The following is a 17,004-nucleotide window of genomic DNA, read 5'->3' as shown; positions in this document are numbered from 1 at the left end:
GTGAAGTAGTTTTACTCCAATTACAGTAAACTTTTTGGCGACGATACCCACTTCTATTCTATTCTATTCTATTCTATTCTATTCTATTCTATTCTATTCTATTCTATTCGCGTTTAGTACTTTATGTCTTCAGTCGGGTCTTGTAGGACCAATGTAAGCGAATGAACGTCAATGACTGGTCAGGTTCTCCAAACTGTCTTGTGATTGGTTAGATTTGTGGAAGTATAGCAGCGGGTAGTACAATAACGTGACTTCATATTGTTTGTTTTATGTTTTAATAACTTATTTTTATATAGCTGTCTTCGGGAACAGTTGTAAAATCTGTGTCTGTATCTTTTTTGAATAAGGTGTTACAAGATAGCTGCATATTATTGTGACAGAGTTAGCTTAGCGGGCTAACTTCCCATTGGAACCACGATAGTTAGCATTAGCTTCAAAGGAGCTACAACAACAACAGTAGTAGCTTCACCGAGAGACGAGGTAACAACTCCATTACAAGCTCATGCAACTTCTCACGATTTGTTAATTTCGCATTTCTTTGACTTTTTTTTTTTAAATCTTAAAGCAAATGTAATTAAATCGCACAATAGAGACCTGCTTCATTCTGATGTCACCATGCTTTTCAGTAACTATGATGGAAAAATTTCAAACGATATTCATATCAAAACATACATTTTTATCTATCAGAGAAATAAAACTGTTTAAATAATAACATGATGATATCCTTTATGTCGTTTCAATTTTAATTGAAACATGTTATAAGTTTCCGTAACGCAAGTTACAGAAACTGCTCAATTTCCAAAAAAGAAATTAGATATTGCCATCTAATGTTGAACAAGGGAATTTTTATTGATATTGATTTTTAATGGTTAGACTCAATGTCAGAAATTTGACCTGTCATTGTAATATTTGTCCTGCCAAAAGTTATTAATGCAGAATATTATATTTTTGCCACTAATAAAACCACATGATAAATGATACCTAGAGGTTGTATATTTTATTGATGGTAGTTCTTAAACTGTTAATTCTGTCAGAAAAAGTATGAAGTTCATGGCATTCTAAAATGATGAAAATGACATGAGACTGTGCAGAGATGGTGTGTTTCCAAAAGAAAAAAGTTTAGAGAAAAAAAGTCTAACTTTTATTACATAAAAGTTTCACATTTCCTCTGATAGAGTTGGATGTATGCTGTAATTTATTTATTTCGAACATGATAGTAGTATAAAATCATGCACAAGAACAATGACAGTAAAGCCCAGAAGAGTTTTTCTTTTTGCCTTTTATGACAAATTTCTGAATGTGTTTTTCTTTTTAGGGTTCAATTGAATGTTACATTTACTTTAAAATGGTGCTTTAACCACTTTTACCGCTAACGGATAAGTATAAGGTTGATACTACTGTAGTAGCGAAGCAGACTAACAGATGCTGAAATTTTGGAGTCCCTAAAAATCCAGTTGGTCACTCCATCTGCTCCTTTGCCCTTCACAGCATGAATTGCCCGCCCACAAAGCGCCTCAGAGGCCTTAACCAGGATGTTGTGACAGCAGTTGCATCTGATGACCCTTTTGGAGATGATGAGGAATTCACCCAGGATGACTTCGATGAAATAGACATCATCGCCTCACAGGCCTTCACTTCGGCAGTAGCAGCGTCCAAACCGAACGAGCCAGCGTCTGGGTCCACCTGGACATCCTCTGCAGGCCAAAACAAATCTGCAAAAGACGACAGCAAAGAGAACAAGTCTGGGATCTACCAAATAAATGCTGGGAAACACAGCAGGGAAGACCTTGGTGAGTTGAAGGAAGAAATAATTTGTATACTTAAATTAATATCACATGACTCAACCTGATAATTTAAATATGTAATTTCACCTGCCTTTTTAGCAGCTTTATTTCCTCTGATTTGACTTTATTCGTAAAAATACATAAAAGATCTAATGGTTTACAGAGGACAAATGAACCATTTGATTTTGTTATTATTGTAAAGATCATAGTTTAAATTATATTAGGGGATGCTAAGACCTCTCTGCTGAGAAGTGTCCAAGTCAATAAAGTTTAATCTGTATAGTTTCTGTGTTGCAGCAGTGTGTAAAGCAGTGTTGTGTGTGTGTGTGTGTGTGTGTGTGTGTGTGTGTGTGTGTGTGTGTGTGTGTGTGTGTGTGTGTGTGTGTGTGTGTGTGTTCAGGTAACATGCAGCAGCAGCTTGGGTCAAACAGAGGAGACTCCTACAGACTCCTGGAGGCCCAGCATGCAGAGCTGAAGAGGAAGGTGAGATGTAGTGATTTTACAAAATATCTCCATTCACAGGCATCTACGTCCCTGTGCTACTTTGTTGAAACCCAAGCTATGTTTGTCCCATCTTCAGCAGCTTTCCTTTTTGGTTTCCCTGTGTGTTGCTGTGATACCTATGAAAATATTTTGTTTCCTATTTGTTTAATATGTGACAATATATTCTTAAAATTATAACAAACCTGAGTAAATATTTAATTTACATAGGGTAACAAAACTGTGTAACCTAGTAAAGTTAATTTGGATCAAATCTGCAAAATGATTGACAGAGAATCATTTCAGCTTTCTGGATTACAAGGTAGTTATTGTTCACTGCCTTTTTAAAAGAGTATGTGGATAAACACTGGAGCAGTTTAAGAATGTTTTGCATTTTACACTCCATATTATTAAATGTGAATTGGGTGTATGTTGTTAGTTAAACGAGGTGGAAGAGGAGATTCTGTTGAAGAGCGGCGAGATCCGTGTCCTGAGAGACTCTCTGAAAGCAGCTCAGCAAGAAAAGGAAACTCAGAGACAGAACCAGGTTCTCCTGGAGACTCAGAGGCAGCGAGAGCAGAGCGACAGGGAGAAGGAGCTCAACAAGAAGGTGAGGATGTAGAGGATATGGACACACACGTACAGAGCTGGTAATCCTTTAAAGCAACTCTGACATGTTTTTTATGCACAGGTTCTGTCTCTGCAGTCTGAGCTGCAGTTTAAAGAAGCAGAAATCAATGAGATGAAGACCAAACTTCTCAGTTCAGACAAAAACAAGACTAGGTAGGCACCTCCTATTTTATCACCATCTTTTATAATGAAATGCTTCATGTTCTCTAGCTGCATATAGTTATTTTTTTCTGGTTAATTTTTTTCTCATCAGCCATGTAATGGCAGCTTTTTTTTTTTTTTTTGAAGCTCCAGCTCCAAAGTGACAAGCAGTTCTTATTGACTATCATGACATATTAACAAATGAGTTTTCTGCTCACCCATAAATTTTATTTTTTTAGTCCTAAAGTGCTCAGCACTCTCACCCAGATGCATCAGATGAGTGGCAGCTCCTCCTCCTCTCCAATAGGAAACGGTTTCATCACCAAGGAGACATTTGGAGCGCAGATTTCATCACGAGTGACGCCGGTGAAAACTCTGAGAGATGGTGAGTCACAAGATCTGTTGTCATGAAATCCTGAAATAGCCAAACTTTTGTCTTATCCGTACTTACAGTTAAGCTGTGTGTGTGTGTGTGTGTGTGTGTGTATGTGTGTTTGTAATGCAGCAGCAGACAGAGGAGTATCTAAGAGAAGAACTGGTGATGGACAGGATATTTCTCATCCAGATCCGTTCCTGTCTGCCAGACGTGCAAAGATGCAGCACAAAGGTTTGTTTTCTTGACCAGCTGCTTCTAAAGGACTCCTGGCAGATTTATAATTTGTTGATATTTCATCACACACAGCTGTGCTACTTGCTTAGCAAGTGATGAGAAAATATAAGCTTGTTTCACCAATAATGGGGATTATTGTAAATATATTTTAGTTCTGAAAATATGCCAAGATAATTTGTTGTGCTTGATTAAACTAATAATTTAGGATGTCCTCATCTGTTTTTCTGTCCCTGATACTGATCTGAGTCAGGTAACAATAGGCATAAATACTCTACATATCATCAGTATTACTATTGTATGTCACTTTACTCCTCCACCAGTGTCTTTTAGGAGGCTGCAATCTAACTTATCTGTGTTTTTTAATGGGGAGAGATGTGATTGTGTCAATCAGAGGTTCTCAGGAGAAAATATAATATGCTACTCCAACTCAAGGACAACTATGTTATGATAGGATAACTACAATATTAGTGCTAACTACTGCTTTAGTTTAAAATTTAAACTAAAGCAGGGAGATCTGTGTGTGTATATACTGTATATATAAAAAAAAACATTCTGCTATTTAATGGAACAGAATGAACAGCCAAAAAATGACTGTTACATTTACAGGTGCATCTTAAAAAACTGAAATATCCATAACAATTTAAGTGATTCAGTTCAAAAACACATGTTCCCTATATATAAAAAATACAATTACACACAGAGTGATTTATACTGCATTCAGATGTTTCTGCATGGTGATCTAATGTAATATCCATATTTTCTGAAAAAATGAAATTTGGATTTTCATTAGCTGTAAGCCAGTATCATCAAAATGTTTGAAATATATCACTGTGTGTAATGAACTTTCACATTTTAAGTTGAGTTGCTGCAACAAATAAACTTTTCGATCATTTTCAAATGAACTGAGATCTACCTGTATCATGAGAGTTCTTTTCATCCTGTATGTGGTTCTGTTTTGTCCACTAGGAGGCGTCCTGCTTGGGGTGCTGCTGCAGCAGCCATTGGTTCCTAGCAGCCTTGGTCTCTCCCACCTGCTGTCTATGAGTGTGGCTGAATATAGGTAAACACCGTGACCATGAACAAAGACTATAACTTCCACAATCCATTTTTGTAGAAGGCCCAGATAGCAGGAGTTTCAGAGGGAAAACGGCAGGGTTAAATGTTTGATGTTTCAGAATACGTCAGAATTAGGAATAGGTGTTTGCATTATCCCAGAAATGACAAAAGAAACTCAAGTTAAAGACTTATTCTATGAAAAGCATCATAGACTCTCCTCTGAAATGTATGTTGTTTTTTTTTTATAAATAAAGATTTGAAGGAATATTGCATGTGACTTCACCTTCAGGCAACTGTGTCGTAAGCAGAACCTGTTATAGCTTCTGAACATGTAATCTTCACTGATGATTCTTTTGCTTTTATTTCGTTGTCGGTTCAGTCAGCTGTCCATCAGCCCTCAGCTCCACTCTGATCCTCTAGAGGGCGCCAGCACCGTTGGAGCCAACAGAGCTCCTCTGAGTTTGGTCCAAAGCCTGGCTGCGACCGGACTCAACCTGCTGAGCCAGAGTCAAACGACCATCGCCGTCAGCAACAGAGACAACAGGTAGTCTGACAGACTGAGGCTTTTCTAAAAGCTTTACTAAACTGTCCACATAGTGAAGCATCCAGAACCATAAATGATAACATACCTAAAGTATTTTCTGGACAACAGAGTCCTCTTGTGGTCAGATGTTGTAACAGCAACATTGGGATCACAACTGGTGCAAACTGCAAACCCAACTTTCAATGTAGTTATTCCTTTTAGCACCAGACTTTATCTATAGTTATAATTTGATATTGAGAAAAAAAAAATCTGTTTTGTGTAGATCATGTCCTGGAGCGGTCTTCCTGCTTCCTCTGTTAGATCTTCATCTTTCTCAGCTCTGTTGCACTTTGGAGTCTCTTGGCTCCTCTTCCACTGGGATTTATGGGTCAGACTCCACCACTACCAGCTCAATCCCAGCGGGCCAAACAAAGTCTCCTGTACTGGGGAGACTGGATGTGGCTGGCATCACAGGTTTCAGAGTGGAGGACACTGGCTTGACAGCACTCAAGCTTCTTTACCTACTTTTGGCCCAAAGTGATGAGGTGAGGAGATCCATGTATTTAAAGGAAGATTTGAGTTATTTATACTTCAAGACTTTTTGAATTTTTTATGTTAATATTAATGTTCCACTTCAGGTGGTGGAAGCGGTGTTGTTGAGGAAGAACCAGACTACAGGCAAGGTACAGGAAAATCTAAATTATGCTAAATTTTAACATATTTATACATCAGCTGCTTTTCTTTGATATAGACTTGTTTCTCATCTGTTTGTAGACTGATCGCTCTGATGCACACATGGGCCTTTGCTCCCAGAATGCCTTGCTGCAGTCATTGCTCCGCTTGTGTGACACGCGTCTCAGTGGTAACAGCGCTCAGAAAGAGAAGCTCTTCCTTAACGCTTTGAAGACGCTGTGTATCCTCATGAAACGGACACCTCCCACGCACTCCGACAGGTACATTTACGTCAACTTTTTTTATATATATATTTAGCCACAGTGCAGAGATTTAACGATAAGTACTAAACATTCGTCATAGTAAGATCTATCACTTTACCTCATTGGAAATGACAATAGTATAGATTAGAAACAAGTGAAGTTGAAATCAGTTGTCTGACTTTAAATCAGATGTATTCCATGTATTCTTCATGGAAGTACCAGAGTAATATTAAAACAAGTATGAAATAAACTCACTTTAAACATGAAATGTAGAAATGCAAAAACTGTTTGCTTGGCTTTTTCTGATTACTAGAAAGTCCCTAATGGTTTCCCTTTACCTGGTTGGGTCGATCTAAATAATGATGAAACATAAAAAGTAGTTAAAGAGGAAACTACAGGCGTTTACAAGATTCCTACACTGTCCGGAAAGTTTGAGGAAAGAAAGTAGATTATCCAATTTTTTTTGTATCTTTTTGTTAAAAAGTTGTATCGTGTTCACTGATTGGAATAAGAACAGATTTTTTCTTTTAGTTTTTGACTGACTGACCATTTAGAACAGAACAGGCTGAAAATCAACTGATTCTGACCAGGAATCCGCAAGCTCCAAACAGCAGAAATCCTGTCATCATGAATAAATCCAGGGTGAATCCCACCGAGTGTGTCCCCGCAGGACAAGAGGGCTCTCCTGTGCCCAGACTTCTCGTCGAGAAAATTTGACCAATTGCATTGAGAGACCGGTTGACCAGATCCATAATTTGTAGATTTGGAGGATGTGCAAAGAAAGGCTCCAAAATTATAGAAAAAGACAGTTCAAAAACGGAGCTAGCAGGGCAGGAATGGGCAGGGAGGGAGCAGAGGAAAAAAGCATGCACCTTCACTGAGGGCAAGAGAGGAATCAATGATGGATATGACTTCCTTTTTCCTTATATTTTAGGCTCCAGTGTGTGTTGCAGGTGGTATGTCTGTGTTTAGCACAAGACACCAGGGTGCAGACGGTTTCAGAATGTGTGTCTGTTCTAACAGCCATGTCTGACCATCCGACTCTGGCCAAGCAGCTCTGTTCCCAACACGGTGAGAAAAATCCTCTGACTTCAACTCTGATGTAATTTGATAGCACTTACTCACTCTGGAATCACTGATTTTTATTTTGTTTAAAAAAAATTATATTTCTTGTTAAATAGTTTATTTTTCTCTTTTTCGTCTCTATTTTGCTGCAGATACTTGTATTTTTCTTAAGTTGTTCCATTTGATTCGGACCAGACCAGATACACTAGCTACACATGCCGATTGGATTTTGCTGGACCTGCAGGTAATATCAACTGATGTATTTTTCCATATGAATGAGGGAAGTTTTTAGTAGTAAATACCACAATACTGGTAAAGTATAGAAATCATATAATTTTGTAAAATCAGAAATCATGGCTCTTACCTTCAGTTTTTTTCTGACTCTTGTAAAAGCATCTTCCATGTTTTCATCTGTGAATTGCACGCTCATCTTTATTTTTTTTACACAAAAAATTAACTATGTAAGAACAGAGAATGCTGGAAAATTAAATAAGTTTGGGATTCACTGTGTTTTCGCTGTTGCACCCCAGGTTGTGCGTTTGTTGAGCCGAGTGACTCAGAGAACAGAGAGCTGGACAAGCAGCAAGTCAAGCCCCTGCCAGTGTTACAGTGAGGTAGATAACTCTCACCCTGACTTCTGTTTCATGTTGGAAATTTTCTTGCCACACAATTTTCTCTGTTTCTTTACAGTTGGTTCAGGCGGTTGTAATCATTTTCCATCGTCAGTGGTTGGATATTCGCGGATCTCAAGAGCAAACCTCTGGTAAATTGGGGGAAAAAATAAGAAAGGGACTCTCTTGAACATGCAATAAATCCTGATTGGCTTTTTTCTTGTTTTTTTCTTTCAGCATCCAGCTCGTCTTGTTGGAGCGGCCCAGCTGCATCACTTCTCAGAGAGTCTCTGCTGCTTCTACATTGGCTGCTGCTGCATCACACGAGCTTCTCTGAAAGCTGCCGGCCGGTGTTGCACATGTATGACCAGATGATCCCTGCTGTGCGTGAAACATTGAGCAAGATCTCTGATCTGAGTGACAGCGAAGGTACCTGTACCCAAAACATGAATAATCTTCCATCTTTAAAGCGGAGTGTGTCCTTAGCACTCTAGCAGAAGTTGAATATTTGGTAGATCACTGGTTTCCCTGTTCATTAGATAACTAGAAAGCATCTTATTAATGTACAAATTGATTTTTTAGCAAACTAAGTGCCAGTTTTCTTTGGGTGATGAGCATTAAAAACACATCCAGTTATATTTGAAAATCCTCATATGACCAGTTTTCTATTTTTGATTCACACAGCAAAGTAATGGCTGTTTGCGTTTTACCTGGAATGTTTCTGTTCGTCAGAGCTGGCCTTGGAGGAGATCTGCCGCTCCGACGCCGATGACACCGACGATATGGACACTGACACCGCCTCGTAGCCTGGTGCTGCTGCTGAAATATGAAGGACCGCCTGCAGGCTGATCAAATAATTCAGAATAAGATCAGGTCAGAACAGAAACTTTGTGTTAAGCACTTTATCTGATGTAAATACGACAAAAATGATGGATCAGAGCTGAGCTTTGACAGAAGTATCAAAGAATCATTTTGCTTTTTGATGGATTTAATAAAAAATGAGATGAATGAATCAGAGCTTTCAGTGAGCATTGTCAGCTGTTTTCTGTTTTACCTTAATAACCAGTCCTCACTAATTCCTGTAACAAGTTAAATATTGCACAACTTTTAAAACGGTCACAAACAGAAAATGAAAATCTTTATTTGGATGTTCTTGGGATGTCCTAAAGATTTTAATGACACAAATACATTAATCAACTTTGCATATTTTCCTCTGTATTGCTGTCGAACTTTTTTTTATTAATTCATTACCTCCCAGGCAAAGGAAAAATGAATTAACATTTTTTCAAACTCAATTTTCTGTTTTATTTGTTTTGTTTTTTTTGTTTGTTTGTTTGTTTGTTTTTTGGAGTGTAAAATGTTTTTGAAATTTTGCACATCCAGCAATAAAGTTGCTTGGTAACTTTTTCCCCTGAATGATCATTAAATTATTCAGGTAATTTAAGAAAATGGACAAACTTGTGTTGAGGACATTGAACTATTTTTAACAGCCTTTTTTAGTAATTAGCACTGCTTTACTGGTTTTATTTTTTTCAAATTGTAAATATTCCTACATTTTCTGGAGTCTTCCCAGTGGCTGCCAAACCATTTATTAATGGAGATAGATTTAAGCTGCTACAATCATATTTGAGGAAGCTCTGTACTGTTCCTCTGCTAAAAATGTTTGTAGAAAATACATAATTGTAATCTTGATGCCAAAAGATGTTTTATCTGCCAAATTGGGGCAGTGTAGTTAAGTATCCAGCCCGAAGACCAATGTTGAATGGAAATTGTAGCCCAAAATATTCAGAAAAAGACCCGTTTTGAGACCAGAACAACTTTAAACAGCCTTTATTTATTCTCTCACAACTGAAAACAGAAATTGCACTGTACGCTAAAACAAAAGGCATCCTGTTAGCAGGCGTAAAGCTTGTTGGGTAGTGATTTTCTTCATCACTTACAGGAGGACGGCAAATTAGGAAATTATTTCAATTATTTCAAAATCAGCGTCATAGTATTTTTTTTTTTCCTTATTGTAAGTCAAGTGCTCAAAATATATCCTCATTGTCCTGAAATGTGATTAAGTGGCTAATCTACTCCAGGTTTTTAATGCAATCTGCACTATAAAATGCCCAAAAATAGATGTTTGATACTGCTGCAACTTTAAGAAAATAATGTTGTATTTACATTTTGTTCACATTAATTCTGATCAAAAAACATTTTTTTTCACTCAATACCCAAAGTATTTTTCGTGCAACTAAAGCAGAATTTTTGCTAATTACCAAATTCAGCTTATTTAGTTTTAACTGGATAAAACTAAATAAAAACATTGATTATCTGAAAACTAAAGACACATTTAAGTTGAATTAATCTTTCTGCTCAGCATCACACTCTTTAAAACAGTGAACCAACCTCAACAGGATTTATAAATGTAAACACTCGAAAGAAGTTCTGCCTCTTGAGGCGCCGCCTCCTTCAGAGACTCAGATTTAAATTTTGTGGTATTTTCAGGTGTTTTTCTCCAACACATTTAACTAGCATCTCTACATCAGTAAATGACGAAGCTCATTTTTAAGTATTTGCAAAAGAAACAATGTTTTTCTTTTGTGTGTTGAGTCAAATTTCTCATTTTCCAGACTTAAAAGGTCTGCTACTTCAAAACTGAGTTACATAAAGGAAAAGTTCCCACACAGCATTAGTGTGCCTGAACACCCCTTGTATGTTAAAACTATGGGAGAGTAGCTGCAGTATAGATGGTTAGAAAACAAAACATTCTAATTCTTTAGATGAATGTTGACATGAGACCACTTTATCTCAAAGAGGCGGGGCGAAAGCTGAGACACAACTAGAAACAGACGAAGGCACCTAAGGTTCAAGTAATCCAGGATCATACCATTGGTAGTGTTTATCACTTCATGTATGTAAAAAAAAAACAACAAAAAAACAAAATTACTTTTCTCTGAGATGTAACATTTTTAGAGAAATGTTTCAACCTTGAAGTTGGAATCTGGTTTTGGTTGCAAACTGATTGTCGACTGCCTGGCCGCAAATGAAGAACAGTTCAGTTTAACAAAGAAAATGTTTGAAAAAATGTTATTGTGAAATAATGTATAAGCAAGTTTTGGAACTCGCCAGCAGGCAGACGTGTACTGACATACTGAAGAATATCCTATAGTTATTCCAGAAGGACCAAATTATTGGTCAAGACAATTTAAACATCAAGGAAGAACACTGGAAAAAATAGATTAGGAACTGTGAAATCCAAAAAAACAGAAAAACTTTTTAGGACCTGAAAGATATCTTGAGTGATTGTAACCTGAGAAAATGTACAAATTTGGGAAATCTAGTTCGTGAAAATAAATATAGTTTTTCTGTGCTAAAAACTGAACTACCAAGCAATGGGATTTCTCGTGTAGTTGGAGTTCTTTAAAAAGATCAACTGAGTAACCGAATAAACTAAAATAAACTTTTTCCATCAAACACAGTTTCTTTCAAATGGCACAAGCATATCTCACAGCCACAATGCTGCAATTCATCAGGCCCAAATTGTGGAAGAGATTGTGGGATTCGCCAAGAAAAAAAATTCCCAGCCTTCAGTCTCTTCCATCATGTTGGTTAAAACAAAATCTAATTATAAATAATGCAACTCTATGCAATGTAACAAAATTTACTAATGCTCAAACGTTTAAAATGGAACCACATCCAAGTGGTGAGTTACTGTTTGACTTGTGGCCAGGCAGTGCGTTATTACAAATTCACACATGAAGGTATAGCGTATAAACATTTTATTGTTTCTCAGTCCATGTTGGCACCACTTGGTCGTCTTCCATCTGTTTGTTCTGCATTGTATTTTGGTTGTGATGCGTCTTGTGCACATTGTGGTGTTGCACACAGGGATTGGTGGTCAGCCACGGATGCATCAGCAGTTCGGATGCCTTCAGTCTCTCGGCAGGCACCTTCCTCAGCATGCAGCTAATCAGACACTTTGCCTGTGGCGACAAGCCACTGGGCAGGCTGAACACCCCACGCCGGATCTTAGCGAAAAGCGCAGCTGGCTGCGTGTCCTGAAAAGGGTATCGTCCAATCAGCATGGTGTACAGAGACACGCCCAGGCTCCATATGTCTGCAGCGCGACCCGAGTAGGAGCCATTTCCGTTGTTGAGCAGCTCGGGGCCAACGTAGGCGGGACAGCCGTGTCTGTCTCTGAGGAAGTCGTTATCAGGGTTACCGTGGAGGACTACACTGTCGTTAAGGCCGAGCAGGGCGAGACGAGTCCTGCAAAAAAACAAAACAAAACATATTAACTAAAGTTCTCTGTTTTTTTTTTGTTGTTGTTTTTTTATGTAGGATGCAGAACAATCATGGTATGAGCTATGCCACCTGGGACTGTAGCCTACCTGTATTGGTCCATAAAGACGAACCGTCGTAGTTTCAGGTCCCTCAGGATGACTCCTTTATGGTGGCAGTGCACCACCGCATTCAGCATCTGAGCAAACAGACGCCCCGCCTCTTCCTCGTCCAGGCGCTTCCTGCTGCGCACGTATGCGTGCATGTCTCCATGGTGATCGGGCAGGAAGACGTACAGGTTGTCTTGACCGACCACCACATCTTGCAGACAGCAGATGTTGTCGTGTTTACCGATGCGCTCGTAGGCTGCCAACCGTTCCTGGAAACCCCGCAGAGGGAGAACCTGCAACCAGGACACACCGTTACTTGAAGTACTAAAAATTACCACCAGATGTGTTTTGGAGAATTTCTTCATATTGCCACCACTAGCAGCGTTATTAGTGTTACTCCGTCTTACCTGACAGGTGTACTGCTTTTGTGTGCTTGTGTGCACGGCCCTATAGGTTTCCTCCCTCTCACAGCTTACAAACAGGAGGTACGGTCCCACTCTGGACGGGGGCTGGCTTGGGCTGGACTTGGGTGCGGGGTTTGTTGGTGTGAGGTACGAAGATAGGCCACTGGCAGAATGGGATGTCTCCAGACGGGCGAGCTTGCATTTCGGTAAGTTTTCCTGAGGCTCAGCCAGCAGCCTCTTCAGACACAGCTGACTTCTGGTTGTTGCCACACCCATCCTCAGTTTTTACTGGTGAAGACAGGAGACATGAGATTTACTATTAACTTCTAATAACAAGCATATTATTTTTCATGCTGGTATTTTTGAGACGTCGTCCTCTTCAACAAAAACCTGATGTGCAATGTGCAAAATATAATTAATATATTCTCAATAGAAATGTGTGAAAAATTTGTAATATGGGTGCAAACTGCCTTTTTGAAATTTTTATTTTGGAATGTTGTGGCCAAATATTGACTAATTCAAATCAAAAGACATGCAGGCAGCAATCAGCAGTTTTGATCAAAAATCCAATGTGCGCACTTTGAAAGATTTCAGAATTTTCATGGAATATGATTTTTTTTTTCTTTTAGATTAACTACAATCAAATCACCTACTATATTTTACACATTCGCTATAAAAATGTAGAATGGATTAAAAAAGATCATGATATAGTTTTAAAATGCTAAAATAAGCTTAGAGCTTCTATTGGAATACAAGGAACTGACTAAATCAACCAGGGTCAGAAACCATCCAATAAATAGTTACATATTGAAAAATGTAAATGATCTCACAATAATAATATTATTATTATTGATATAACACTATTGTGTCAATTTTTTTCTTACAGAAACAGGAGGTGAAACGGCATGCTTCTAACAAAGCGCTAAAATCAACACTGGTTCATGTGTCAAATTTCAAATGCATATTGCATTTGAAACATGCAACATGCATTTCAGACACATAGTTTTGTGTCTTAAATGGACACAAAACTATTTTTTCAGCTTAATGAAATCAAGTATAATTATTTTCTCATAAACCACTTGAGACAAAACACATTTGAATGAATATTTTTGGTTATTATTAGGCTGATTCTTATCCTCACCTGCGCCCCAAATATACATCTTGTCTGTTTTTTTTTTTTTTTTTTTTTTTTGACAAATGATGGATACACCTGCGTGAAAATGATATTTAGTGACATATTATATTTAATTTACCTGTGTTGAATAAAGCACTTGGTTAACTTATTCTAACGAACATATTTTTATTTAAATTTACAGTAAAGCTGCTCCCTGTTGCACAACAGCACCCTCTACAGGGGAAACTGACTCTCACTGATTCTTCCACCAAAACCTCTACAGTGACATTTTCACATAAAGTAAAAATAATGTATTAGTATCACATCTAACTGTGTTCTGCATCCCTGCTGCTTACATGTTACACGGTCGGGTCTATAGGCTCTCCTGATGCAACTTCCTGTAAGCTGACAGGCACCACAGCTTTCAGATCGTTGCATCAGAGCAAAACAGTTTATAGTTTAAAAAGGCTTTAAATACAGTCAACACCTACATGCATGCACCGCTAGGGTGTGTGTGTTTGTGTGGGTGTGTGTGAGTAAGTTTCTCATAACTTGTGGTCACCTTGGTGATACTTTGTGGAAACCGGCTGTGGGGCAACACTGCTTTCACTCCTGCTGAAACACCCTGAGTCACAATGTCACTGCGGCAACGTCATCCACCCACCCACACACACACACATATACACACAGCAAATCTGGCCTTGTTTGACACATTTGATTGTGAAACTGTAGCTCAAAATAAAAGCGATGGAGAAATCTCCAGAGATCTGACTGCTGAGTTATTCAGAAAGCAAAACCCACAGGCAGAAACTTTGCACCATGTAACCTCTCATTTGGCATTTAATTCATTGTGGTGGAGACTATAAAAGTTGCTCCCTCATAAATGGGTTTCCAGTGTAATTAAAACATGACTTAGACAAGCATTTTTGTGAAAAAATGCACAAAAAGCACACCAAGAACTGTCTGAGTATTTCTAAACAACTTTTCTCTTCTTTATCTCAATCCTTGCTCTTGTACAGTCTTCACTGCCTAATTAAATAATAAAAAAAACACCACTATTCAATAAAAATCATGAAATGCCACAGAAAATACAAAAAGACTCTGCAACTAAAAATACTTAGGCGAGATTCATTCCAAGCACCATACTCATACATTTGCTGACAGAATGAACAATCCAAGGAAATAACCTGTTATAATGTTCTGGAAGATCTTATTTAAGAAGACATATTCCACAGACCAGTTACATTCCCTTACTGTAAAAACAAACTATTTTAAACTAGAAATCTGCTGCTTCACTTCATCCAAGGAAAGAAAGCAGAGGCGCACAATATATTGAAGCAAAATCGGCATTGTTGGCATGTGCAATATTGCAATCACAAACATCTATTTGGATATTTGTTCAAATTTTTACATTTCTGCATAGTCATATTTTTCTGGCAAGGTGAACTGGTTTTAACTGCCCTTATTGCCCTCATTTGATGTATATCTTTTGTGGCTAAGATGCTAAAACTGAGACAGAGTGGTGGGGACAGTGTGTCATGATAAGGAAAGAAATGAATCAGAAGCATGTGGCGTAATCCTAGTCAATATCGCCAATACAACTTTTAGCAACAGTGTTAAAATTTCATATTTTCCTCATATTTCACAGCCCTTTGAGAATTCAAATCAAAACATAAACAAATATTTCAAATATAGACTCAGTGTTTTCTCACACTTCCGCTAAAATAAGCAGCAAAAACAAAAACAGCCAAGAAAATGTGTGCTGGTTTGAGGTTTGACAAGGAGGCAAACTGATACGTTATTTATTTTTCTATTTTAAATAAAACAGCACAAAAATATATATAAAAAAGTGACATTTAGGTTAACAGTTTTTTTAATTTGGTTTTTGAAAGTCAACGGCTGTACATAATGGATGCATTCAATCCTGGCTTAGGAATCATCTGAGCATTGTTTCCAATGTACAGTGCAAGGAATCAGCTTTAATATCACTGCAAATGGTGTGTGACTATATATGCATCTTTAGACTCTTGTGTTTTGTATTCCTTTAAATCAAGCTACACTTATGGATTGATTTATTAAATAACAGCCAATATCACTTTTCTTTCTTAATATAGCTGGAAAAATAACAGTAGAAAAGTGCATGCTGCTGAGTTGAATTTAAAAAGTTGAAGAGAATTGTTTTTGTTTTATTTTGGTTCTGACTGGGATTCAGTTCAGTTGAATTTAAATCTAAACAAGAAAACTATTTCTGAAAAGGTGCTTTTGTTACTCGCATATAAACAACTCAGAGAAAATGATCTAATATTTAATATGACATTGCATTTTCAGCACTAATGTTCACTTCAGGCTGAATATTTAAATACATTTCCATGCCACCAGCAGCAGTTCTGCTGGTCTCAGGTCAGTTTCTTACCTTTGGAATGACTTCAGGTGCGGACTGCTGGTCAGCTCAGTAAAATCACTCTGAAGATGGTTTTGGTCACTTGTCCGCGCAGTAGAGTTGCTAAACAAATATCTGAAAAGCGCTCCTAATCTCTTCAAGCTGAATTCCGACTGGGACCAGTCACTATGACACTGGGAGAACTGGAGGTGACGTCTTTGCGCCTTCCTGCCGTTTCAGTTGCGCAACCTGTAGTTGGTCCGTCAGCTGGTGGTCGCTGAGTTTTATATTGCGGATTAAGTTAAATAAATGAAGATCATTTATCGTCGGAGAATTCCAATAAAAAAAAAAATTGCAGTGTAATTAAAAATGAAACTTGTTGAGTCTTTGTTGTTATTTCCGAAAAAGGGCGTTCAAAGGCAGTCCTGCCGCTTTATCAGCAGAAAGCCGAATAGAGTCGGTCTAGTTTATTTCCCCGTCGCTTTCAGCTGACCCTGATGCTGGTTCTCCAGAACTTTCAGCTGGACTCTGGGGCTCCGACTGACTCCGGGTTTGTTTGGTTTCGTTGTTTCCTCCCGCGGTGGCGTCAACCCGGAGGGGCGGAGCTTCGATGTTGCAATCCACGGCAGGTCGGTCGTCAGACAGAGCCGATCTAAAGGGGAGCGGGGCATACCTCACGCATTTCCGCTTGTCATTATGTCTTATAAGTCACAGTCTAAAATTATCTGATGTTCCCAAGCAAAACCAAATGGTAACATGTAATCTGGAGACTACATGACATGTCGCAATTTGTGTGGCTGTTCTTGTTTTTCTTGTTTTCGTTTCGGTCAACCACGTTTTTTAAAATGAACTCTGAGCTTTAAGGCTACCCAATTTTACATAGTATTTCCAAATC

The 17,004-nt window shown here is 38.2% G+C and overlaps 2 protein-coding genes across 2 annotated transcripts; one reads left to right on the top strand and one right to left on the bottom strand.

Moving 5' to 3' along the window:
- The first annotated feature begins 168 nt into the window (after positions 1-168).
- Positions 169-8,852, top strand: atrip (ATR interacting protein). The gene is made up of 18 exons (XM_014985225.2): positions 169-480; positions 1,489-1,790; positions 2,185-2,267; positions 2,704-2,874; positions 2,956-3,047; positions 3,275-3,420; positions 3,541-3,642; positions 4,612-4,705; positions 5,081-5,245; positions 5,508-5,769; positions 5,863-5,907; positions 5,999-6,177; positions 7,094-7,230; positions 7,377-7,468; positions 7,755-7,838; positions 7,915-7,987; positions 8,073-8,264; positions 8,568-8,852. The coding sequence occupies exons 2-18, from the start codon at positions 1,490-1,492 to the stop codon at positions 8,639-8,641; spliced, it is 2,292 nt and encodes a 763-aa protein (XP_014840711.2). The 5' UTR covers positions 169-480; position 1,489; the 3' UTR covers positions 8,642-8,852.
- Positions 8,853-9,649: 797 nt separating this feature from the next.
- trib3 (tribbles pseudokinase 3) lies at positions 9,650-16,702 on the bottom strand. The gene is made up of 4 exons (XM_014985229.2): positions 16,143-16,702; positions 12,619-12,903; positions 12,212-12,504; positions 9,650-12,089 (listed from the first exon to the last, which is right to left on the bottom strand). Exons 2-4 carry the CDS (start codon positions 12,889-12,891, stop codon positions 11,600-11,602), a joined length of 1,056 nt encoding a protein of 351 aa, XP_014840715.2. The 5' UTR covers positions 12,892-12,903; positions 16,143-16,702; the 3' UTR covers positions 9,650-11,599.
- Positions 16,703-17,004: the final 302 nt, after the last annotated feature.

This window comes from Poecilia mexicana, unplaced genomic scaffold, assembly GCF_051168715.1.
Source record: "Poecilia mexicana isolate PSO_F unplaced genomic scaffold, ASM5116871v1 scaffold_5, whole genome shotgun sequence".
NCBI classification, from domain to species: domain Eukaryota; kingdom Metazoa; phylum Chordata; class Actinopteri; order Cyprinodontiformes; family Poeciliidae; genus Poecilia; species Poecilia mexicana.
This window is presented reverse-complemented; position numbering and strand designations above follow the sequence as displayed.